We start from the raw sequence: 23,307 nt of genomic DNA, 5'->3' as shown, positions 1-23,307 counted from the left end.
AACCCCCTTAGTTCTCTTTAAATTACAAGACAGATCTCATAGGCAGATTCTAACAACAACACATATTATATCCCTCGTTATTAAGAAATAAGGGATTTATTAGAAGATCTGAATCATAAATCGTTTGTACCCCGCGAAGGTAAATATCGGTTGTTTCATCGTCGTTCGTAACGTGTCAGAACCGAGAGATCTATTTTATTCATATTCAGAACTCACTCACCCACTTATTATAATCAAGGATGGGTCTCTTCAGAAATCAGTCGAAGAAAAGTGGAAAGTATAAGGTGAAGCTTACACGTGATGATGAGAAAAGGTTAAAGACTAGATCAGAAAATGTTGCTGATCCGATCTTGAATGCTGTCAATGAAGCGCAACCGTTCGAAGAAGCAGCGTATGATCACAAGCGTAATTCTTCATCTTTAAATGGTGAAGGAAACATGAACGATGTTTTCGGAAATCCAATCAGTAACCCTGATGTTTCGAATCCTGCCAGATCCAGAGATGAAAGACCTTTGGATACTATTAGAGCATTTGAGTATTCTATAACGGGTGATACTGTTTATAAACAGCAGTTGGAAACTCCACAATTGGGATGGAGAGTCAGGGATGATTTCCCTCTTTATACAGACAACCCATATGCACAAGGATCGGATGCTCAAGCCCAAAAGTACGATGAATATGGACGTCCAGTTTACAGCAATAACCCAGGTATGTCTGTACAACAGGGGGTGTACAAAAGACAGCCGAAGAAACAGGAGAAGAAGAAGAAGAGAGGATTCTTAGGCTTTGGAAAAAAGCATTGAATACAACCTGTATGCTCACTCATTTAATTTCTTGCTTGCATGTTTGCTTGTTTTGGTGTTGGTTATTTGATTATCCTTCATTTTCTTCCATTTAAGTTGTCATCGCTTCGACTACGATATCGCTCCATTCATCTAGGTTTTACACACCTTTCCCACCTATGTTTCCCACATTGCTTTGGGGTTTCATTTTTGCCAGAGCGTTGTGGTGCAGAATAGCATGAAAATATGCCTGTTGCTTGGCATGTCTATCCTCATGTTACTTTGTTTCCAATCATTTTTGTTGTTGTTTTCTGCCTTAAGTATCGGGCATTTATTATGATTTAAGTGTACCAGCATGCATTTTCTTTGGGTATCAGCGATCCATTTAATATTCTGTTTGTCGTTTATCCGCAGATTTTGTTTTTTCTCGTCTTTTTTTGCTACTGTACTTTAGGATCTCTTTAATTTAGTTTTAGTTCAATGTTTTGCGTGTATTATTTGATCGATATGTTTGATCTTTGCTGCTTCAGATGGTTTATCCTACGTTCTAGTCTATAAATTTCCTTTGGAAATGACGTCATATAATGGTATATGAATATGCATCCGTACACCTCAATAGTAATGTCACCATCTTTTTTTTTTTTGACCCGCGCTGCCAGTCCAAATCTTTTTTTTTTYCCCCCCCCCCTCACGTATTACCTGTAACTTGATTCAAATGTATCCAGGAAAATATTTGTTCAGGAAAATTGCAATGATAATATAATGAGTTTCGTTTTCAGTGGAAATCTAAGTTCTCCTTGATTGCTGTTTATTCTCAAAAGTACTCATTCATTTATACTTCACCAGTAACAGAATAGCAAAATGTCGGAAACACCTGAACCGACTGGGAGCTTATCAAATAGTTTAGATGGTCAACCTGAACCAGCAGATCAGTTGAGCTCTTCACAACCCGTCAAAATAGAGAAAAAAAATGGAAGGAGTAGGAATGAGACATCTGCAAATACGGAGGAAAACAAAAATACACGATCACAGTTTGGGCAGTCCATGCCATATGAGTCCGAGAACTCCCGACTAAAGCATAAGTGCCAGGATTTGAAGCAGAAAATTCATGATTTGGAGACCCAGAACATTCTTAGTGCAATAGCAACATCTAGAGCAAAGAATACTATCGAAAGGTTACGATTCGAGTATGTTATTTTGTTGGAAACTCTTGAGCGGAAGGCTTTGGCACTCCCAATAGCGAATGCTGATAAGTTGGATGCTGACGATTTAGACAAGGATAATATTGATTCACTTAGATTGGCTGATATTACGCAACTTTTGTCCGAGACCCCACTTGCAATGGCTCGGTCAAGTGTTCCACCATCGGGAAATCTTTCCGGAATGAGAAACATTTTTGGGAGTGGGTCTTCTAGCTCTGGGGGACATGGTGGATCAAGAAGAAGACGGGGAAATGGTATGAGTGCCGCAAAAAGACGTCTAAGGGATCCTAACTTACCAAAAAGGCCTACAAATGCTTACTTAATATTTTGTGATCTTGGAAAAGAAAAGGTCAGGAAGGATCTTGCAAAGAACATGATAGTGAATCCAGATATGTCCAAGGCGATGACAGAGGCCTGGAAAAAGTTAAGTAAGGAAGAGAGAAAGCCATATTATGATTTATACGAGAAGGATAAAAGAAGATACCAGCGGGAAGTGAAAGAGTATCTGAAGAATAAAAAGAAGGAGCATGACGGAAAAAGCACATCGACAGATCAAGATGGTAAGGCGCTTAAAAAGCAGAAAGTTGGAAATGATGATGATGATGATGATGATGATGATGATGATGATCAAGATGCCACAGAAAGTAAAGATGATCAGGATACTGCTGCCGAGGAAGCGGCTGAAAACGATGAGGAAGAAGATGATGATGATAACGATGATGATGATGATGATGATGATGATGATGACGACGACGACGATGATGAGGGAGGTGATGATGAGAATGACGAGGAGAATGATGAGGAGGTGGACGAGGATGAAAATGATAATGATGCTGATGCTGATGGTGTTGATGATGAGGATGATGATGCTAATGGAGATGCCGATGAGGATGCTGATGATGATATTGAATCTGATGTTGGTAAAGATGAAAATGATGTTGGTTTAAGTTCTGACATGCCAGACCCTGTAGAAAGCCCTACAGTTAAGCAGGAGTCTCCAGAACCATAGACAGTTTATTCTGATTAAGGATGACACATTTGTAAAATATATACTTATCTACTGCTGAGGCTTGAAATCAACAAGATTAAATTATGTCTATATTTATATATCTATGTGCGTAGAACTTAAACTCTTCTTTTCCTCTTTGCTTTGTAAAGGCCATTCTCGTCTTTATTCATTCTTCTCTTTTTTCTAAATCTCATATGCTTTTTCAATCTTCTTTTTGCAGCAACCTTTGGATTCATCAATTCAAGTTGTGCTCTTTTTGTCTTTCTGTCCGCTCTTCTGGTCTCAATTATTTGTTTTGCAGAAGAATACACGATGTTATAGGAAGATGTACCAAGCTTTGTACGTATATTCTCGAGACATTGGGTTGCAAGAAGTGGTAAGGAGTTATCTTCATCATCTTCGTATGCTACCTCCTCTTCCGAAATATTCACCAAAGGTATCAAAACTTGCTCGCTTAGAATTTCACCTAAACGTTTTGAATCAATGAATTTTGATATAAAGGTATAGTATTGAATTAGTGCTTTCTTTGCAACTAATGTTTGACTGTTACCCCTCGATTCATTCCTCAAGATAGCAGCAGATCTATTGATAGCCCATTCAAGAGGGGAATCATAAGTCTTGACCTCATGCTTTTCTTCATTAGCTGCATCCTTTCCATCGTTGTGTTTAGTAAAAGCCGCAGAAATGAAGGGCGTGTTTGCCTTTTCCCATATTCTCGAGATAATGGCAATATTTTTTATGGCTTGACTAGCCAGATCAGACTGAACTTGAGGTGCACCCAATTGTCTGAATGATCTGTATGCGATAGTTTGAATTTCCTCATCACTCACTTCAAACTGAACAGCCTGCCGGTCGTTTTCAATTTCCAAGAGTAAACTTGAAATAAGACGAGATGCGGCTGCCCGAATCCATGAATGTGGATATAGCAATGCTTCGACGATGTATTTCCATATTTCAGCATCTCTCAAAGAGCGGGTCACGTTGGCAATTGATGTCTCAAGAACTGCCTCAAATGTTGACATAACTGCATATATGATCTCCCAATCGATATTATCATTCTGTGATTGCTGAGCATCCGTTCTTTTAACAGATTTTAAAACTTCAAGAACACGTTCCATAGCCAATTTGTTAAGCTCTTGATTCTCGTCTATTCCCAACGCAGTTACATATGACTCGTAAGCATTGAGTCCACATCGAACTAGAACAGGGTTTGCTGGTTGACTAATCCATGCAACAATAAGATCAGTAACAAACTTAAAGCTACATTCAAGCTTACTCATCCTTGTGAACATGGATGAGAGAAGTGCAGAAGCAATCTCTCGACATGAAGGTGAATTATCAATAACAGCAACTCTGGACAATGCCAAAAATAGTGAGGGGACAAGCTTTTCCAAAAGCTGTTTGTTGCACTTTGTCACCAGCAGATTGAGTAATTCCATAACAGATTTTCTACCCGTCTCGGCCGGGTAAGAGAGATTGTTGACCAACAACTTAAGTTCTTTATCGAGTCTTCCTCTACCCTGATCGTACTCCATAAGGAAAGTATAGAATACAGTTCTAGAAGCCTGCCTAATTTCCTTGGAAGTACTAGTAACCATTAATCGCGAAATGCGGTCCACAACATCATAAAGCTCGGGAAGCATGTAGTGACGAGAAATGATACTCTTCAAAAATCCAAAAGCGACACCTTCCCGTTGAGGCTCATCCAAATCTGGCATTAGCTCCTTCAAAATGTATGCCAAAGCCATCGGTTTAATTTTGAGGTCATCCCTATAACGAATAGTCATACTCAAAAACTTCAGACATCTTTGAGCGAGCTCACTATCTGTTCCTGGTACATCCTGTAAAATCTTCAACACAGATCTCGAGGCTGATACAAACATTGGGTTCACGTCTTCAGGAAAGTCAACCTTCACAAGTACAGTTAAAACTCTCAATGATGTACAAATCACACCCTCATCGTCTGAATTCAAACTTGTCACCAAAATTGGAATAAAATCTTTTAGATATCCTGGCTTCAATAGTTCATCTTTATGTCTCGTAATTGCTGAACGCAATAGCTCGAACGAAAATTTCTGCATAGTCTTGATGTACACAGAATACTCAATCTTTGTTTTCTGCGGCTTGGAGTCAAGATGAACTAAGAAATGATCTTCCTTCTCATCGACAGTTTTCTCGGGCTTCCTCATACTCTTTTCAATAATATCCTCTGAGTCCTGGTATATTTCAAAGCAAAGAACTAATATATCCTTAGTTTTCGACTCTTCGTTTTTCATCAACCCCACTGCAAATCTGCGAAGCAATTCATCAAGTCTGGTTTGGGCTTTTAATGTAAGCTTCTCGCCTAACAAAAACTTGATGGGCTTTAATAGGTGAAGGAAATTCTTTAAGTAAATGTTCTCAGCTAACAACTCACCGGTATCATAACTCTTGTTATGTTTGATTTCCTTGGTCTTGTTACTGTAGCCAGTTGCAGCCTTCTCTTCTGAGGCAGCACCAAATATATCGTTCATGATTGATTCAACAATCAAATCCGCTGACTCCACTAAATCTCCGTGGTTAATCTCATTCTCCATAATAACCAAAAGGTAATGGATAGTAAAACTCAAGATATGAATCTGAGGACCTCTGGTTAATGCACCTTTGAGCTCTCTAAAAATAAAGTTCAAAAACTTCGAGCCCAAAGACTTGGCAATTCGTCCCAAATGTTTTCTCACAGCATCTCTTATCTCTTCAGACCTGGAACGTAAAATCTGGCAAACACCAGTCAATATACCTGGAAGTTCAGCATCAATTCTTTCTTTAGGACAGCACATGATTAGCGAAATCATTGCCTCGGAAACAGGAATCTTCTTAACCATGGTATCGGCATTTCTGACATTTAAGCACCTCTTGAGTTGAGGTAGTGTCTGTTCAATCACAAATCTGCATAAAATATCCTCCTTTGGGTAATCGTGTGGTCGCTTTGCGTCTGGAATTGACCACGAGTTGAATGCCCTACTGGCTGCCACAATCATAAGAACTGTATCCCTCAACTTCTCTGGGTCGTCCTTAATCATGGCACTGTTCATAATCTTTAAATATCTCACAAATATTGCCCTAAACTGGTGCCAAGTAAGTCTGGAAAGTAGTGGTTCCATGGAATCAACTGTGTCGTTTGCAAGATTCCTGAATTTCTCCTCTGTCCAGAAAGCATAATGCTCAATAATTGGTAGCAAATAATGTGCAATACTTGCAGATGTAAATTCACCCGAAATCAGTGCCAAATTTCTAACAGCTTTCTGTCTTTTATACATCTGAAGATGTGTTATATCATCAAAGAAGTTGGTGCCTTCCCTTTCAGGAACCAAAATTTTCATATCTGAAAAGTCGTGGAAGTATTTAGCATGCTGAACAGTATGATTTATGAGCTTGACATATCCTCTTCTAATATTTTCGTTTTTTTCCCGTACTCCTGTTTTTATTCTTGGAATAATAATATCATCCATTATTTCTAGATATGGTGATGCATCAGCCTGATTCTTCTTCGCAGAAAAGCAATCAACAAATCTGGTCAACGTGTAGGTAGCAGATGATCTCATGGCAAGGTCATCCTCATTTTTCATAAGATAAAGAGAGGTATGAACGATTGGAAGCCATTCTAATGCCGAGAGATTTGGATATTCTTTCTCATTAATAATTTGGAAGGCATCCAATCTTCTTTCGTAATCTGGTTCCAATATTTTTCTTTCAGAGTACGAATTTAATTCGACCATCAAATTTCCAACCTTCTCAAATTCTGTGAATTTATCTGCTAGTTGTTTAAAAACTCCAGACATAGTTAATCTTAGCTTTTGGTCGGATGCAGTCTCTGCCAATTCAGACACAGACTTATAAAGCGGTATAATTTCATCCATCGAGCATTCGTAATCTTTAACAAGCATATCCAAAAGACTTGTGACGCTTCTTTTTAATCCCAGATCCACCTGTTTATCCGGCTTAGTTAAAGTATTCATCAAAAGTGGAATCAGATTTTTCCGCATTTCGTTATCAGAAATAAATCCATCCGAAACAAAAGACAAAAGCAGCCTGATGGCTATATTGCTGACTTCCTTATTCACCGGCTTACTCAAAATACTTAAGATGGATCTCATGCAAGAGTCAATCACAACCGAAAGTAAGTTCAAAAAAGTGTTATCCTGCGACTTATCCTGGATCAAGCGATCGATAAATTTCAAAACAGATAATATTACCCCTTCCTTAGCACCTTTATTTTCTAGTAATGCAAGTAATGACTTTGTAGGTAGAAAGTCATCATAGTAAAGAAGGAATTGCAAGTTTTTTTGAGGCCAAAGCGTTGTCATGATCATCATGAGAGAGGAAACTCCTTCTAAGTTCTCCCGAGCAAAATTGGCTAGTTGATGACGGATAAGTTTGGAATAAATGAGATTACCATATGGCATCCAGTTGAAATCCTCACCAAGATAGTCCGTAATTTTGTATAAAAGTTTGAATCCTAGCTTCCGATTATTATGGGCGATCTTATTCAAAACATCGTCAATCATAAACTCCTCACCGTCAGAACTAATAACAATTTCCGACACTGTTAACGAGTATATCAATGGTCTTATCAAAACTTCAAAGCATTCTATGTGAAGTAACTTCAAAGATTGCGTAATCGTAGATGCAGTGTGAAGAAAACCATTGATGTTACGAAGCAATCTTTTATCAATACTTTCAAGTTTTATAGACTTATCACTTCCGAAAAACTCTGAAAAGTCCAATGAGACGAATGAAAGCTCTAAAAATTGTGTGATGTACAATGGTTTAAGACTATTAACAGCTGTGATTGCGGCATTCTTCCTTCCCCTATTGGTACCATTTGTAGCAGCTATTAACGAACGACCAAAAAGAATTCTAATCACTAATGGCATAATTGTAGGAACATCTTCCTCTGATAATGTCATTGAATCGCCTTGAAGGAAGCGAACAACGGTATCCCTAAAAAGGGTGTTATCCAAAAGACTTTCAAGCTCATTTTGATATTTATTATAGGTTGCATCTTTTAGGTTCAGTAAGCATTGTAATGATAGCTTCTGTTCTGAATCCACTTTGCTCATCAATAACTGGAATAAAATCTCTTTAACATGGTCAATACCCTGAACTTTTTCAAGATGTTTGAAATGTGTAAGCACAGACACTATTTCATTCATGTCATGTTTAGTCCATCCAGCAAGTAAGTTATGTTCATCTGTAACATTTCTATCCAACGATTTGATAAACGGATATAGTTCTGTAAAATGGCTTTCAGCAATGTCGGAAAATTTGTTGAGAAGTTTGATCGCTTGCAATCTGTAGAACATGGTTGGCCTAAGATCTGGCGCCTTTGTTTTCTCAAGTTCAAACACAGACCTAATTGGTTGATCATACTTTAGTATTAAACTTTCCGCATCTTCCAATTTTGATGAAAGTCTCAAAGTTTGTGGATACCATCTTAAAAGAGAGCTTTTTAATTCTGTGGCCTCAGCATAATCAAAATATTGAATTTCCTCCAGCTCATCATAATCTGTGGAAATCATAGTAAGCACATTCTTCCAAAGATATTCAGACAATCTGTCTACTGTTGGAGCAATAAAATCAAACACACCTTGCCAAGTTGGTGAAAATCGCACTGAAAGCTGACCAATTGCAAAGTCTGACATCATTCTGTTCAGCAAATCATTGTTTGGCTCTGAAGAAAGCTGCCGTCCAAGTTTCCTGAGTCTGAGCTGTATTTCTCTGCCATGTTGAATATCCAACGGAATTCCTTCAATAATCTGACAACTGTTTATTGGATCCGGAACAGATAGGCCTGATGCACTGTAGGTTGCAGTTGCTGCCTTTAATGATAGATTACGCACAGAATGGTTCGGTGACCTCATATTTTGTGATAAATAAAGTAGAACTTTATCTTTATTTGAAGAAACATACTCCGAAGCCTTCGACCAAGACTTGCTATGAATAGATTCCAAAAGCACACAGTAACCCTCTAAAAATGAAAGACTTTTGCAGCTATTTTCCATAATATCTGTGCATCCTCTGACTATTGCCAATGCCTCCTCATCGTTGAGTTTCTGATGTGATATTGCAAGAAGCACATGCCCTATAAGATCGGAGGCATATAAAGAACTGCAAGTGATCTGTAAGTTGCGAAGAAGAGATAAAAGAACAGAAGTTTTCACCTGTGCCTTGGAGTTTTCTACGATTTGTATCTCCCACAAAATATCAATATAATCCTCTGGTTTCATCGATCCCTCTGAGCTATCTTCTAGAAGGCGTGTGCTTTTCTTGAATCCCTTAACTATGAAGTTCAAAAATTCTGTCGGTATCCTCACCATAAGATTATCATTATCATTATCCGAATTCACCAGCCCCTTGTCCTTCATTCGAGATAAAAAGTATCCAATCTCTCGATAATATTCCTTCCAATTCTTCACGATAAACAGGGTAAAAAATTGGTTGGCAAAAAGCATTGCTTTGTCCACAGATAAGTCTGTCAATAGATCCAAAAATGGAAGAAAGGCTTTTCCTTTATTAACATTAAGCATCAATTTGAATAATTCCTTGCCGTCATCTTTGATAAAATCTTCATCAGCATTTCTCATCATTGTGGCGGCGAGTTGTACAACTGAGTGATTGAAAGGCATCAAATTTGTATTTTTCTCTTCTCCATTATATTCTAATTCTAATTTAAGTGTTTGTCTAAATGCCTCCATTATTTGCGACCATGAAGAAACCTTTCTTCCTGCTTCGGCAAAAGCTAATGTATGGAGAATTTGAATTATGGAAATGGGAACTGAAGGGTGAGCCTGAGTAACTTCCGGTTTGGAATCCGTTTTAATTGCAGAGAGTATTCCCTCATATAATGGAGATGCCTGCTCTGCAGAAAGACAATTTGACAACACATTCATGCTAACATCCGCAAGAATCGACTCGCTAGAAGGTTGCAAAAGAGCATAACTAGCAAAGTTTTCAACAATGATTCTTGCCCTTGAAAAAAGTGTCCCAGATACTGACAGTAATGCCTCTGAATATATTATTACCAAGGCTGTGTGATAAGATTCCTTGTTCCCTTCTATATTACTGTTAGAATCTAAAGAGTATGAGATAAACTTGTTCAAGCTGTCAGAATGAGACTTTCGGACCAAAAATGATAACGCCTGGGATGCAAATTTAGTAATGTAACCTTTGTGCTCAAGCAATAATAGCGGAGAGAGCCTTTTAAACGTAGGCAAGATGTCCTTGACAATGATCTTAGAAAGATATTTAAAAATGTAGGCCAATGCATTGAAGATGAGTTCCAAAGAATCCGGATTCGTCTGCGGAATGGCAACTTTAATTATATCATCAAGTGTCCGAACATAGAATGGCATAAAATCAGGTCCAAGATCATGACAAAATTGGCTTAAAAGATCTAGTAGTGGTTGTAAAGATAGCGAATCATTTACTAGGATTGCCTTTTCCAAGGCATCAAAGATAGCATTTTGATTGTAAATAATCTGTGGCAAGCTCCTAGATATTGGCTCCACTTTTTCTGAAAATTCCTGAAAGTTTTTGGATAAGTTTATTTCAATGTAATGTAAAAGCGCCGAAAGGAAAAATGAATCATCTGTATCTTCAAATGGCTTTCGAGCAAGGTCACGAATAGGATCGATTTTAATGGAATCAACTCTATCCCTGAAAGAGCGATAAACAAACTTCCTCCTCGAGGATGTTGTACCACTTTTCTTTCCACCCATTTTTCTTTAATCGTTGATTCCAGTTATCCGGTCAAATGAGCTTGGTTAGATATATGTGCTTCTTCGAGAACCGTTTATCACCTTCTTAATATGAAAGGATTGAACCATATTATGAATTCTAAAATTTTTCAGTTCGAAAAACTATCAAAAAAAATTAACAATAATAATGAGAAAAAGTGGGAAGTAAAAAAAAAATGATAATCAAAATAAATTCTGTACGCCAGGCCGAACCCCTTGATTCATAGATATGAGGTTTTAAGTTTGTTGCCAGTAGTTAATTACAGTTAAGTTTAAATAAAATACTGACAATTGAGAAGCAAGGAATTCAAGCACCTTTGAGGTTTCACAAGATATTTCAGCATATTTATAATTTCTAAGCAAACGTGCACTTTAGTAAGGTTTATTTATTAAGCAGCTTTAAGCTTCATCTGTACTACATGCATCCAGATCTCAGATTGTCCAACACGTAAATAATTCACAGCTGAAATATATTTAGATATAAAATGGATCAGCCCGTTACAGAGAGAACCAAGTTGCTTTCTGAGAATCCGTATGAGGGAAGTGAGGAATCCGAATTGATATCAGGACATATTAGTTCTGAAGGAAGCAATTTGTCGGCAGCAAGTGATGGCCTTGTTAACGAAGGCAGCGGGAATCTCACAAGCAGTAAGACTTATGGACATGATGGAAAAAAGCATGCAATTAGTAAAAATTACTTTGCAAAAGCTTCGGGTGCTAAGGATAAAAGAAAAAAAGCATTGGCCCACGACTTAGGTCCTAGGATGAAGCCGCAAAGAACAAGTAAAAACAGCCAAAAGCTGAAGTTGTTACCCGAGGCTTTAGATTATGAGTCAGGTGAAGATGATGTCAGGCAAATGTCTTTGAAAAAGATTAAAGACATGCCGGCTCGAAAAGATGCCGAAAGGTTAGGACGGAAAGAAAGGAATATTCTTCCAAGGGTTACTGCATATTGCACGGCAGGTGCTTATAGAATGAGGGATCTGATACGCTGGCTTCAGGATAAGAAGCGTATTCATTCAACGGCACCAAAGTTATTTGATGAATGTATTTATACCCCGTTTGCATACAAAGATTGGAGGCATAAAAGCAGAAGTTGGGATATGCTTCAAAATTACAGAGATCCCAGTTATGGTATGTCTGAGGAATCAGAAACTAATTTCATTCGATTGGATGCAGAAGGTGGTGATATTAAGGTTGGGAAATTGTCGACTGGTGTTTTCATTTTTGAGTACGGTGTAGTTGTGATGTGGGGATTCAATAAAAAGGAAGAGCAAGCCTTTTTAGATGATCTGGCTAGATTTGAGAGCGACAAGCTTTCTGATGAAAACGTTCAAATGGAAGAGTTCAATTATTATGTGACACGAAGTTACCAGCCGAGAATCTACAACGATTTCATCTCGTTAAGAGACGATGCAAACTACATGACGAAGCTTAGTATCTCCTACGCAATATCGCAATCAGTGAAGATATCGTTGTTTGAAGAGTTGGTCGATAATACAATTGAAGATACCCAGGACATACCTGAGCAAATATCAAAGACAGGTAAAGTGGAGATGACCAAAGATGAAATAATGAAGTCTATAGGTGAGTTATTTATTCTCAGAATCAATATCAACCTGCATGGTGCAATCCTAGACTCACCCGAGCTCATGTGGTCCGAACCTCAGCTTGAGCCAATTTATCAAGCCACGAGAGGTTATTTAGAAATTAACCAACGGGTCACCTTATTAAATCAGAGATTGGAGGTTATATCTGATTTGTTGCAGATGTTGAAAGAGCAACTTACGCATAATGATGACGAACAAATAGAGATGATTGTTATTTTACTCATAGCTGCAGAGGTGTTTGTCTCTATGATTAACATTATAGTTGATTTAATTGCTGAGAGAAAATAAGAATTTTGCCATATTTAATATTTAAGAATTTCTCCGTTCTTTTTTCTCTAATGTTCTTTTTGCTACATCAATACAACTTTATGATCCAAACAAGAATTATAATTCTTCATCGAACTAATATACAAAGTTGCTACTTAACATAAAGCCGGCAACACAAAAAAATACCAAGTAATCGCCTTATTGGAAGCCTGCTTACAATTCCTGGGAAGCTCTGGCTCTTCTCTTTGGCAACAAAGAAGGATGAATGTTTGGCAAAACACCACCCTGGGCAATGGTAACATTACCGAGCAACTTGTTCAATTCCTCATCGTTTCTGATGGCCAATTGCAAGTGTCTTGGAATAATTCTAGACTTCTTGTTGTCTCTGGCAGCGTTACCAGCCAACTCCAAGATTTCGGCAGTCAAGTACTCAAGAACAGCAGTCAAGTAGACTGGAGCACCAGAACCAACTCTCTGGGCGTAGTTACCTCTTCTGAGCAATCTGTGAACTCTACCAACTGGGAAAGTTAATCCAGCTCTTGCGGATCTTGATGTGGATGCCTTTTCGGTAGTGCCAGCTTTTCCTCCTTTTCCTCCGGACATTTTGTTTTGATTAGTATGTATATATGAATGTAATAACGGTTATTCAAATTAGAAACAGAATAAGAAAGAAAATTTCACAGGATTCTACACGTGAGAGGGAGCCGCCTCCACGGGTAAAGTGGATCTACATATCCTTTATACTTATATGTTTTGAAATTTGGTAGCCAGATGCATGCATGCCTGTAATAATAATAAAAATAAAATCAAAACATATGTGCACAAAACCGCGTTTCAAAAAATGTAGTAAAAGACGTAAAAGACAAAACATGTGGGTGGCTTCGGTATTGTCGATAGTGTGTTGCCTTAGTTACTAATGCTAATTGATCGACTATAATGAAAACCGTTCCCTACTTTACACAGTTGGGAGCCAGATTTTACTGTTCTCAGATTTACACATCAGGTGTTAAATTTGAGTCCGGCTTGGGATACCGCGAAACTTGCATTGAAGTGGCACTTTCCTAAAATTTATTTTTTTCGCGGTAAAAGTATGTAGCATGTAGAATTCACGAGTTTGCCTGAATCTGCATTTTCCCACAATTGTTTCGGTACCGCGTTTTTTTTTCTCGCTCAAATCATTACCTACCTACCCATGATTATCGTATTGTTTGTTTATTTCAACGTGTTTTTTTTTTGAACCTCACTCAACAGAGCTGAACAAACCGCGTTCTGCATTTTGCTATGGCTTCCAACCTTTTTTGTTCAATTAAGGTCCCAAATCTATTCCGCATATATATTAAGAGAACTCCCAGTATTCAGGTGGGCCTTAAGGGAGCACTTTTCCTTTAAAGGTGTGCCTTTTTATCTTACGCTTACTTTTTTCCCCCTTTTCTTCCTTTCTGTTGATTACCCAACTTTATTAACTACATTCATCAAATATAATATAACAAAATGGCCAGAGCAGAAAAGAAGCCAGCTTCCAAGGCACCAGCCAAGAAGACTACCATCGAGCCAAGAAAGAGATCGAAGCCAAGAAAGGAGAGTTGGTCTTCATACATCTACAAGGTGTTGAAGCAAACTCACCCGGACACTGGTATCTCTAGAAGAGCCATGTCTATCATGAACTCTTTCGTTAACGATATTTTCGAGAGAATTGCCTCTGAGGCTTCCAAGTTGGCTGCTTACAACAAGAAGTCCACCATTTCCGCCAGAGAGATCCAGACTGCTGTCAGATTGATCTTGCCAGGTGAATTGGCTAAGCATGCCGTTTCTGAAGGTACCAGAGCTGTTACTAAGTACACTTCCTCCACTTCCGCTTAAGCGCGTGCTCAAGGAGTATGGGTTATGTATTGTACTTTTTCACATTTTCTTTTAAGTAAGTTTGTATATTAGGAATATATCAAAATGGTATGTTGAAGTTAAACGATTAATTTGTGTGTAAGTTTGAATAGTAAATTTCCGGATCATGTTTCTTAGTTGTTGATTGCTTTTTTTGTTATCTTTAAGTCAGCAGCAGTGGACTTAATCGTATCTGGCAGATTAGGCATTGTACGTAATCCGTGAATTTCCGCGTCCCTTTTGGCTTCCCGATCGTAACTGTAAGCAAAGCAGTATTGTGAGTTTCCTTGCTATGGTGTATGGATGTGGCAACTAATTGAACGAGCACATGCATTCATTACGTAACCGCTGAACCTTTGACAGATCGAATGATTATTCCGTTCGGTCAGCTGTTTGTTTCCCCCTAAAAAAAAAGTGAATTCAAAAATGTATGTAGATCTTTTGGTTTTAATGCGAGTCATATGTTCCAAAGGCTGCATCTGCTCAAAGGCGTTCCAGATCTTAGCGGTACGCACAAAGTGATATAGCACATTATTTTGCTATCTCATACACTCTGAGTTTCCTTTTTTTTCCACCTCTCAATTTTTTTTCATTATACTCCGGCATTATTCTTCCCGCTTTATCAATTTTTTTTACTGTCTTTCGCCGAAGCTTCTTTTCCATTCAGATTTCACTTGCCGTTTATAGGCGTTTCAGTCCAAATTTGTATGCCACAGTGTTCAGCCTCCGCTTTAGTCAAAGACCATTGTTTTTTTCGTCCCAGTCTTATTTTTAATAATTAATTACTGACCTCGTAACTATTTAATTATGATTCCACTCTATTAACTCCTACATGTCTCTACAAACAAAACCCCTCATTTCTTTAGTAAATCAATTATTCCTTCCCTTATAATTAAAATTGATTTTTTTTCTTCCTTAGTGTTGTATTTTTTTTTCTCATGTAAGGCCTTTCAACTATTAACTGGGATCCCCCTGGAATCTTAAATCCTCGAATTACTCCGTTCCAGTTTTCTCTCAATCGTAGTTTCAATTTTTTTTTTTTATCAACTTCTTGAGCCGCAGTTTCCAACCTAATACAGATATTTAATTTTTTTTCTCCGCAATAACAATTTAACCATAGAGTCAACCAGTTGTGAAAGAGGATACTTTCAAGCAAAGTCTTAAAACATAGTCAACTAAAGCCCGCAGTTGATTAGGATTTTGTCTCTTCGTCAGTTTTTCCTTCCCACAACATTCAGGCCACTTGTGTGAAGAGAAAACATTATAAATCATAGGACGGATTTTTATCACGTTACGTTACTCAACCCAACTACGAGCAGCATTTGTCACATCCTTAAGATCCAAGTCAAAGTTTTTTTAGGCGATGATTTCACCCCCTTCTGATAAGAGTCATTCGCTCACGGAAAGAGGATCAAGTTTGAATCGTTTCCAATTCACCAAATTCAATAAGGATCAGAGCAAAGACAATACAGATACCGGCCTCATTTCACCCGTGTCTCCCCCTAATTCAGAAAGTAACCTGGAGAACATGGCTTCACATTTGAAAGGCTTAAGTCTGTCGCAGACAGAGGAAAGTAGCAATAACTATGATGAGAACTGTTCAGTATCCTCAGGTCAAGGGAAAGCAGCTGATTCCAAAAGGAAAGCCAGTTTTGGTAGTTGTGCCAATGTTGATCAATCCTCTATGTCATCAGAAGATTCCAATGGTTCCGGCTCTATAAATTTAAGGAGTCGAGACTCTCTCATTTTTGAGAGATTCGTCCAGGATCCAATGGTGGACGCTCAACCAGTTCCTAGTTCTCTCCAAGACATTTTACATCTGAGAACTACGTTCCTCCCGCATTGGATGCTGCAACAGGACTGATAACTGGATGTGAACCTGACAAGGACATCAATTTGGAGGAGTTCGAGTTTAGTGTTCCGTCCAGAAGATCCTCCACTGCAAACCTTGAGGCAGCATTTGCAAATGGAAATGCGTCTCGCTCGAGAATCCCAAGCCGAAGACAAACTCAGTCTAATTTAACACAGCAGCTGCGCTCGGATAATAAACCATTACTGAGACCATCACTAAACCAGTCCATCACTGCACCGCAGCCGACTTTGTCTTCATTTGGCCGGGCTGAGTCAATTCACAAAAATAGCGGCACAAATTCCTCGAGAGTCCAAAGAAGACCAGAACAGCAAAGGTCAGTTTTCCCTCCTTCACCATTGCTGAGAGAAAACAAGTCCACGAGCTCTTTCTTCTCGTATGCTGATATGATCAACCAGGAAGATCAGGAGTCTACTTTCCCTATCCGGAGACCATCAATATCGCTTTCATTTTCGGGTCATAGGATGGGTAGAAGTAGTTCTGTCGTGTCTTCATGCTCTGGAATGAACTCCCCTCGATCACCAACATTTGCAAGGGGTCCAAGGTCTCCTGTCTTCCCGAAGACAAGACGAGACTCCGGTATTAATTTTTTTTCTTCAACTTTTGCCCACGCAAGAAACTCGCATAATCAAAAAGAACAGCCATCCGACGCAGATGATGTCGACTTGTTGACAATAAATGCTCCTCCAACGGAAGCTACCCGAACCTTGATAGGATTGTCTAGAAAGAATTCTGGCTTTTCGAGAAGCAATCGCTGCTTTGGTAACGGAAGACGTGGACTTGTAGCAGGTCGTTCTCCATCAATATCTTCCAACTTGAGCTCCAGGAGTGGCCACAGAGGCGAAATAATATGTTCTAATGATCTTACACCCCTCTCTACTAAGAGTACGAATGATTCATCCAATTAGGTTCAACTCTGTCCGGTGACATTATTGGGGTCTAGATAGTTTTGGATGGATAGTATGTTATTATTTTTTATTGTTTGTTTAAAAGCTCTTTTTTTGAATCAAAGCTTTTTTTCCCCTCTTTTTATTACCTTCCATGCGTTGTCTTTAAGGTGTTGGACTCTTGGTATTTGATTGAAGAGGGTTATAGGTTAGCTACGGCTCATTGTTTCTTTTTGTTGTTGTTTTCTTTTCTCTTCTCTTCTCCTCTCTTCTTTTCATTCATCGCCACATTGTTTGCGTGTGTGTGCGTGTGTCTGGTTTCTGCAAGGTCATCCTGCTCTACGTTACGTTACGTTTTTTTTTTTTTCCCGCACTGTTTCATTTCTTATGTCTATCCTATAAGGCTAGCCTAATTTCCACGTTGCTTTTGTTGTTGTTTCCACACCTGCGTGCGTGCAGGACATTTATATCAAATTCTATTACATGAATCCTGAGTATGTAAATAGACTATGTTTAGCTATGCAGTCGAACCAATCCATAAATTACTCGCTCAAGTAATTCTTTCTACTTGCTGTTCTAACGAATCTTCTTAGCATCCATTCCACATCAGCATCTTCATCATCCAACGTGCCAAGCTTTATCGAAAATGGTCTCATCTCAAGCCTTGGGCCGACCTCTCTTAACTCTACGTCATCTTTCGTCCTAACATAGAGATGCTGCCGCACGCTAACAAAATCATTTTTATTCACGAAAGATATCACTCTAGGAGATTCCTTTTTCACTCCCGGTGGAATATGTTCTTCAAAATTGTACTGATTCTCTGTCCTAGTTTTGTTGTGAAGTTCTCGAATATAAGATGTGGATATGCCTCACTAATGTTTCCAACATTGTAAATATCATGTCTAAGAACAACGTTATGTAGAGTGAACACAGCCGTAGGACCATAAGGAAGATGGCTCACGGTTAAGGTCGAAGGCACACCTCTATGCTCGTGTATTACCACTATGTCTGTTATGCCTGATCTCTTGCATGACTCAACTAATGCTGGCATTATGTAATTACCTCGATTTATTCTGATTGAGTTCGGTATCATCAATCTCATCTCCTTCGTGAATTGTGACAATCTTGCTGACGGACTTCTAGAAGTAGTAATCACTACCTTTGGTTCGACAAATCCACTAAGTCTTGCATATTCATCATCCACTTCCTCGTTTTCTTTTTGAATTGTTTCATCATACAAAAAGTCTTTTTGAAGCTGCTGATCATCAGCTATATCTTTTGAAAGATTTTTACCAGTAGCTAAAGCCTGCGCAAGCTGATGTCTTTTCTCTATCTTCGCTTCTTCCTTGAGTTGCTGAGCTTTTCTGTATAAATACTCTTTTCTTTCTCTAGCCTGTCTTCTTAGCATCGTGTGTGTATGTTGTTTATGGATTGTACGATATTATTTGTCCATCAAAATGTCTAAAGTCAAACGATTCATTCTTCCATAAACTTGGTATTTTACTCCATTTGATAAAAAAATTTATCCGCTGAAAATTTTAAACAGATGGCTGTGCAATTTTTTCTTCATCTCCTTCGATCCTTTTTTGGGCATTGTACAAAATCCTTTTAGGTTCATTTAAAAATAGACCCCAGGTCAAGATAGCAGTGTACAAATTACTATTTTATATAGAAGTACTGTTGAATTATAAGCTTTTATTTTTAAAATATTTTTATTGAACATCTCTTGCAATTCAGACGGCATCTCTGTGTGCTAAGAGCATGTTCGATATACAAATATCATCAGCTTTGCTGATTGCAATAGCATAATGCGTGCTTTAAAGTATAATGCATGCCCCAAAGCATAACGCTGTTTATTTTTATTCTGATCATGGAGTTATTAAATTACAAGCAAGCTTGTTTGAATAATAGTCTATATCAATACATCAAAGCAAATATGTATTCTATGATCTTCCCACAAAAGTTCCTAACATAAGTGAAGTTTATTATACTTGGCATTAGTACTTTTCCTTTATCATACAACTTCTATGGATCTTATTATTATTCTTTGGTAAACTATTTGTGTACTGTTTTTATCTTGTTCCAAGATCTTGTGTATTATTCCCGTAATTAAATAGGCAAATTCTAAAAATTATACCGAAAAAAAAAAATAAAATCTAAGATTATGCTTAAAATTGCACTTATAAATAAAGAAAGCATCAGAGCAACACATACAGTCTATTATGTGCTTAATTTAGGGGATAAAATGTTATCGCTTAAACAAGACATCAAAGAATGGTTATATAAATACGACAAAAATGTGGACGCAGAACAACAGATTGATGCGCAATTTGGCAAACATTTATTTAGTGGTGTAAGGTTGATTGTCAAAGTTGGCCAAATTACTTCTTATGTAACTCCATGCACCTTTCTAGCTATATGTATACTTTTTCATCGGTCTATAGATTAACATTCGTATGAGTAAGCAGTTTGATCCCAAGTGGAAAGTCCCAAATAGATTTCAGGAGGTGAAATGGACTCCGGAAGCTGATATTTCCTTTATAGGTGGGATTTCCGTATCCGGTGGACCTCTACTTGAAGCACTTCTAATTAGTTCCAATCAAGAGTTATATATATGCACAGTCGAGCAGAGGGATGAATTCAGTGAAATATTTCGACAGAACAGTATCTTGAACACCGACAATGATACCGTTAATCAGATTTTAACACAGTTAACTGCTTTAGAAGGGAAAATCGGTTCTGACGAGACATCTGATACGTTGGTAATGTTTCAGCTATCTGAAAATAAGGAAATGCTAACAATACAGCATGGCGATTTTAAACTAACATTTCCGATGGTAATTGTTGATCAAATAGAATCACAAATTCTCATAATGAAGCAATTGCTGAAACGATTTATAAACTTTAGCTACCTACAGTCGGCAATTCTTTCAAAGGATGACGCGGAGATTAGGAACAAAAATCGAATAATCATTCGACTTCTAGTTAATCATATACAAAATACCTCTTTAACATCAGGATTGGGATCCAATACAGGAAATCTTACGGATCAGCAAATATATAACCATGAAGCCGTACAATCTCTTTTTCTCTCCGGTAGTAGTTTGCGATCATCATTGGAAAGTACACCCGGATCCTTAAGAAGCGAAGCGAAGAAGGAATATCGAAACATTCAGCCGTCTGTGAAGTTATCATCCTTATTTATCCCCAAATTCAACGAACAATGGAACACAATAGCGCCACAAATGTCACGAAGAACAGAAAAAAGTAAACACGATCAAAGTACAAAATTTAACCGTCACCAAGAAGAGACAGAACTTAAAAGACGTGGTGATGACTCGATTATTAATCCGGCCAAATATAAACGATTTAGGTATCTTTTGGGGCGTAAGAAAAGGAATGAAAGTTAACACACTATTCTATTATACATTTCAATTAAGATTCTGTTCCCAAGTGTTCCAAACGTTGATTATGCTGTTTAAATCTGATTGTAGTTTCGGATCCCTCTTCTTGTATATTGGAAGCAAAAATCCAGTCCAAAATTCTTTGAACTCCTTTAGACTTTCTTGGGTATTTGGTAAAGAGGATAGCCGCTTAACATTAGTAGACTCGTTGAGAATATTTAATGGACTGAAAGTGGCTCTTGTTGGGAAATAATCGGCGAATGTCGACAAACTTAAATCCTTAATTAAGTATGCTGCATCTTTTAAGGTATGAAGCTTCGACTCATCATACCCAGCCATATCGGCATCTTTACCAAATGCTTTTTTCACTGCAAAATCAATCGCCTCAAAGACTAGCACTTGAACCTGGTTAAAAATGTCTTGACAAACATCCTCTAAACATTTACCACGATAATTACTTTTTAATGAATTGTGGGCGGCATTTATTTCAGTTTCTTCATCAAGGGACATACTGTCATCAGCCTCATGATAATCATCTCGTTGCACATATTCGGAATTGTTTTGTGACGTGCTAGATTCCTTCATATTAGGATCAAAGTTAAGCGGATTATTATGAATTTTACCATCATTATAAGACACCGAAAGCCCATATTCCTGGGTTACTCGGGAAGCAATGATCTCGGCTGTCATCCCTCGCCTATAGGAAATAGTAAGAATGTCATTTGTCAAAGCTTTTACACAAAGATTTTTATCATTGGACATTAAAACCACAAGACATTGAGGGTGTTTTCTTTGCAAGTAAAGACAACAGTCTAAAATTGAATCATCTTTCATCGCATTTTTATTAATACATTCGTAAATCTTCTGTCCTTTAACGATCGGATCTGTGTTATGCATAAATTTATAACACCAGTCTATAGCCGATCTCGACAATTGACCAATCTCTATCCCTTCTTGAACCTTTGCTGAGCTTTTGAGACCATCCAATTCTTGTATAACTTGACGGGGAATGATAATTCTATATATGTTATTGTATTTGCCATGAAATGATTGTAGTTCATTCAGAAGATACAAATGCGATAAAATGAAATTCGTATCTATAACTAGGAATATTCCAGCATCCATCTCCTCCATTGAAGCTCCATTAGCAATGTGCACGCCATTTTGTTCTTTAGAATAGTATGACTCGTCAAAATCGGTGTGCGACTGTTCATTTATGAGCTCTTGTCCATATCTTTGACGAAGTGTAATATTAGTGATCTGACTGAGATCATTCTCGTCATTCACATCGACCATATCGATATCATCCGAAAAATGGCCAGACATAATCACTACCTAGAGAAGATAAGCATGTAAATGATTGCACTATTCTTTTTAGAAAGGGTTACGTGCGTGGAAAGATCTCTTCTTCACCTTATTATTTTATACATGGAAGAATAAGATCAAGGGGTACGCAGCATTTGGAATTTTAAGTAAAAAAAAAAAAAAAAATTGGCAAAGAATAATTAGTCTTCAAATAGACGCATATTTAAACCAGAGATTACTTCGCCACCACAATACAGCCATTACTCAGCCAACATACATAATTTACAATGCAGACATATAATGAACAAGGTTGATAAATAAATAAATAGGAAAAGAGACTTGAAAATTATTTGGATTACCGCAGAATATTTCCCATTACTTAGCATTTTTTGCATTAGTGAAACTCATGAAGCTGTTATCTTTTGCAATCTCATAACCCAGATCCACTTGAAATTCAAGATACATTGATTCAGGGTCATAATCCATAAACTTTGTGTATTCAGCTGTCTCGTCTGGAATGATGACTTTTTTTCTTCCATCACTTTCAGCAGCATCTGCAAGCAACTGACATTGACAAGTCCTCTCCATTAACGTATAAAGATATGCCGCCTCATCGACAGTTGTTCCGGCAGTCAGCAAACCATGATTCTGCAATATGATCGCATTGGCCTTACCGGCAGCTTTTGCAATTCTGCGACCTTCTTCCTTCTCTATTGCGACTCCTCCGAAGCCTGTGTACACAGCCTGATTTTTATAAAAAAGACATCCATCTTGGTTAAGCATATCAAGGGGTTTACCGAATGCGGAGTATGCTTTACCAAAGACCGAATGTGTGTGGCATGCAGCATTAACATCTGGACGTGCTTTCAGAAATGCTGAATGAATCGAAAAGCCCGCTGCATTAACTGAACCCGTTGTATTTCCATCTCTGAGCATATGGCCATCCATATCCATATGTATCATATCAGAGGCAGTCAATAATGAGAAGTGAACACCAAGAGGGTTAATCCAGAATGTGTTTGGATCCACCGGATCCCTAATAGATATATGTCCAGCAGAACCCTCTCCAAATCCTCTTCTACCAAAAACTCTAAATGCCCCTGCCATATGCTCCAACATCCACTCTCTCTTTTTGTATGGATCATCAAACTTTGGAACGGGATAAGGTGTACCATTCACCAAGGCAATATTCTGTGCTCCCTGCTTTTCCATCTTATATCCATAAGAAGTAGCAGGGACTATATGGGAGGGCACTTTCTGAATCGCTGATTCCGATTCTGTGGTTTCTGTAGTTTCAGACATGTTACCAGTAGTTATG

The 23,307-nt window shown here is 38.0% G+C and overlaps 11 protein-coding genes across 11 annotated transcripts; 6 read left to right on the top strand and 5 right to left on the bottom strand.

Moving 5' to 3' along the window:
• Positions 1-239: 239 nt before the first annotated feature.
• BRETT_002104 (uncharacterized protein) lies at positions 240-803 on the top strand (the record flags this gene model as incomplete). Its single annotated transcript, XM_041280642.1, has 1 exon — positions 240-803. The coding sequence occupies one exon, from the start codon at positions 240-242 to the stop codon at positions 801-803; it is 564 nt and encodes a 187-aa protein (XP_041138433.1).
• An 840-nt stretch (positions 804-1,643) lies between these two features.
• BRETT_002103 (uncharacterized protein) lies at positions 1,644-2,993 on the top strand (the record flags this gene model as incomplete). Its single annotated transcript, XM_041280641.1, has 1 exon — positions 1,644-2,993. One exon carries the CDS (start codon positions 1,644-1,646, stop codon positions 2,991-2,993), a length of 1,350 nt encoding a protein of 449 aa, XP_041138432.1.
• A 116-nt stretch (positions 2,994-3,109) lies between these two features.
• On the bottom strand, positions 3,110-10,750 carry BRETT_002102 (uncharacterized protein; the record flags this gene model as incomplete). Its single annotated transcript, XM_041280640.1, has 1 exon — positions 3,110-10,750. The coding sequence occupies one exon, from the start codon at positions 10,748-10,750 to the stop codon at positions 3,110-3,112; it is 7,641 nt and encodes a 2,546-aa protein (XP_041138431.1).
• A 503-nt stretch (positions 10,751-11,253) lies between these two features.
• BRETT_002101 (uncharacterized protein) lies at positions 11,254-12,666 on the top strand (the record flags this gene model as incomplete). The annotated part of the gene is made up of 1 exon (XM_041280639.1): positions 11,254-12,666. One exon carries the CDS (start codon positions 11,254-11,256, stop codon positions 12,664-12,666), a length of 1,413 nt encoding a protein of 470 aa, XP_041138430.1.
• A 192-nt stretch (positions 12,667-12,858) lies between these two features.
• Positions 12,859-13,248, bottom strand: HTA2_1 (Histone H2A.2; the record flags this gene model as incomplete). Its single annotated transcript, XM_041280638.1, has 1 exon — positions 12,859-13,248. One exon carries the CDS (start codon positions 13,246-13,248, stop codon positions 12,859-12,861), a length of 390 nt encoding a protein of 129 aa, XP_041138429.1.
• An 888-nt stretch (positions 13,249-14,136) lies between these two features.
• On the top strand, positions 14,137-14,505 carry HTB2_1 (Histone H2B; the record flags this gene model as incomplete). The annotated part of the gene is made up of 1 exon (XM_041280637.1): positions 14,137-14,505. The coding sequence occupies one exon, from the start codon at positions 14,137-14,139 to the stop codon at positions 14,503-14,505; it is 369 nt and encodes a 122-aa protein (XP_041138428.1).
• Positions 14,506-15,886: 1,381 nt separating this feature from the next.
• On the top strand, positions 15,887-17,301 carry BRETT_002098 (uncharacterized protein; the record flags this gene model as incomplete). Its single annotated transcript, XM_041280636.1, has 2 exons — positions 15,887-16,297; positions 16,321-17,301. The coding sequence occupies 2 exons, from the start codon at positions 15,887-15,889 to the stop codon at positions 17,299-17,301; spliced, it is 1,392 nt and encodes a 463-aa protein (XP_041138427.1).
• Positions 17,302-17,822: 521 nt separating this feature from the next.
• IMP4 (snoRNA-binding rRNA-processing protein imp4) lies at positions 17,823-18,688 on the bottom strand (the record flags this gene model as incomplete). Its single annotated transcript, XM_041280635.1, is given in 2 exon segments — positions 17,823-18,079; positions 18,094-18,688. The coding sequence occupies 2 exon segments, from the start codon at positions 18,686-18,688 to the stop codon at positions 17,823-17,825; spliced, it is 852 nt and encodes a 283-aa protein (XP_041138426.1).
• A 1,048-nt stretch (positions 18,689-19,736) lies between these two features.
• On the top strand, positions 19,737-20,690 carry BRETT_002096 (uncharacterized protein; the record flags this gene model as incomplete). The annotated part of the gene is made up of 1 exon (XM_041280634.1): positions 19,737-20,690. One exon carries the CDS (start codon positions 19,737-19,739, stop codon positions 20,688-20,690), a length of 954 nt encoding a protein of 317 aa, XP_041138425.1.
• Positions 20,691-20,711: 21 nt separating this feature from the next.
• BRETT_002095 (uncharacterized protein) lies at positions 20,712-22,010 on the bottom strand (the record flags this gene model as incomplete). The annotated part of the gene is made up of 1 exon (XM_041280633.1): positions 20,712-22,010. The coding sequence occupies one exon, from the start codon at positions 22,008-22,010 to the stop codon at positions 20,712-20,714; it is 1,299 nt and encodes a 432-aa protein (XP_041138424.1).
• Positions 22,011-22,364: 354 nt separating this feature from the next.
• Positions 22,365-23,291, bottom strand: BRETT_002094 (uncharacterized protein; the record flags this gene model as incomplete). Its single annotated transcript, XM_041280632.1, has 1 exon — positions 22,365-23,291. One exon carries the CDS (start codon positions 23,289-23,291, stop codon positions 22,365-22,367), a length of 927 nt encoding a protein of 308 aa, XP_041138423.1.
• Positions 23,292-23,307: the final 16 nt, after the last annotated feature.

The sequence above is a fragment of the Brettanomyces bruxellensis genome, chromosome 9 (assembly GCF_011074885.1).
Source record: "Brettanomyces bruxellensis chromosome 9, complete sequence".
NCBI classification, from domain to species: Eukaryota; Fungi; Ascomycota; class Pichiomycetes; order Pichiales; family Pichiaceae; genus Brettanomyces; species Brettanomyces bruxellensis.
The sequence above is the reverse complement of the archived record's forward strand: the minus strand, read 5'-3'. Positions and strand labels throughout refer to the sequence as shown.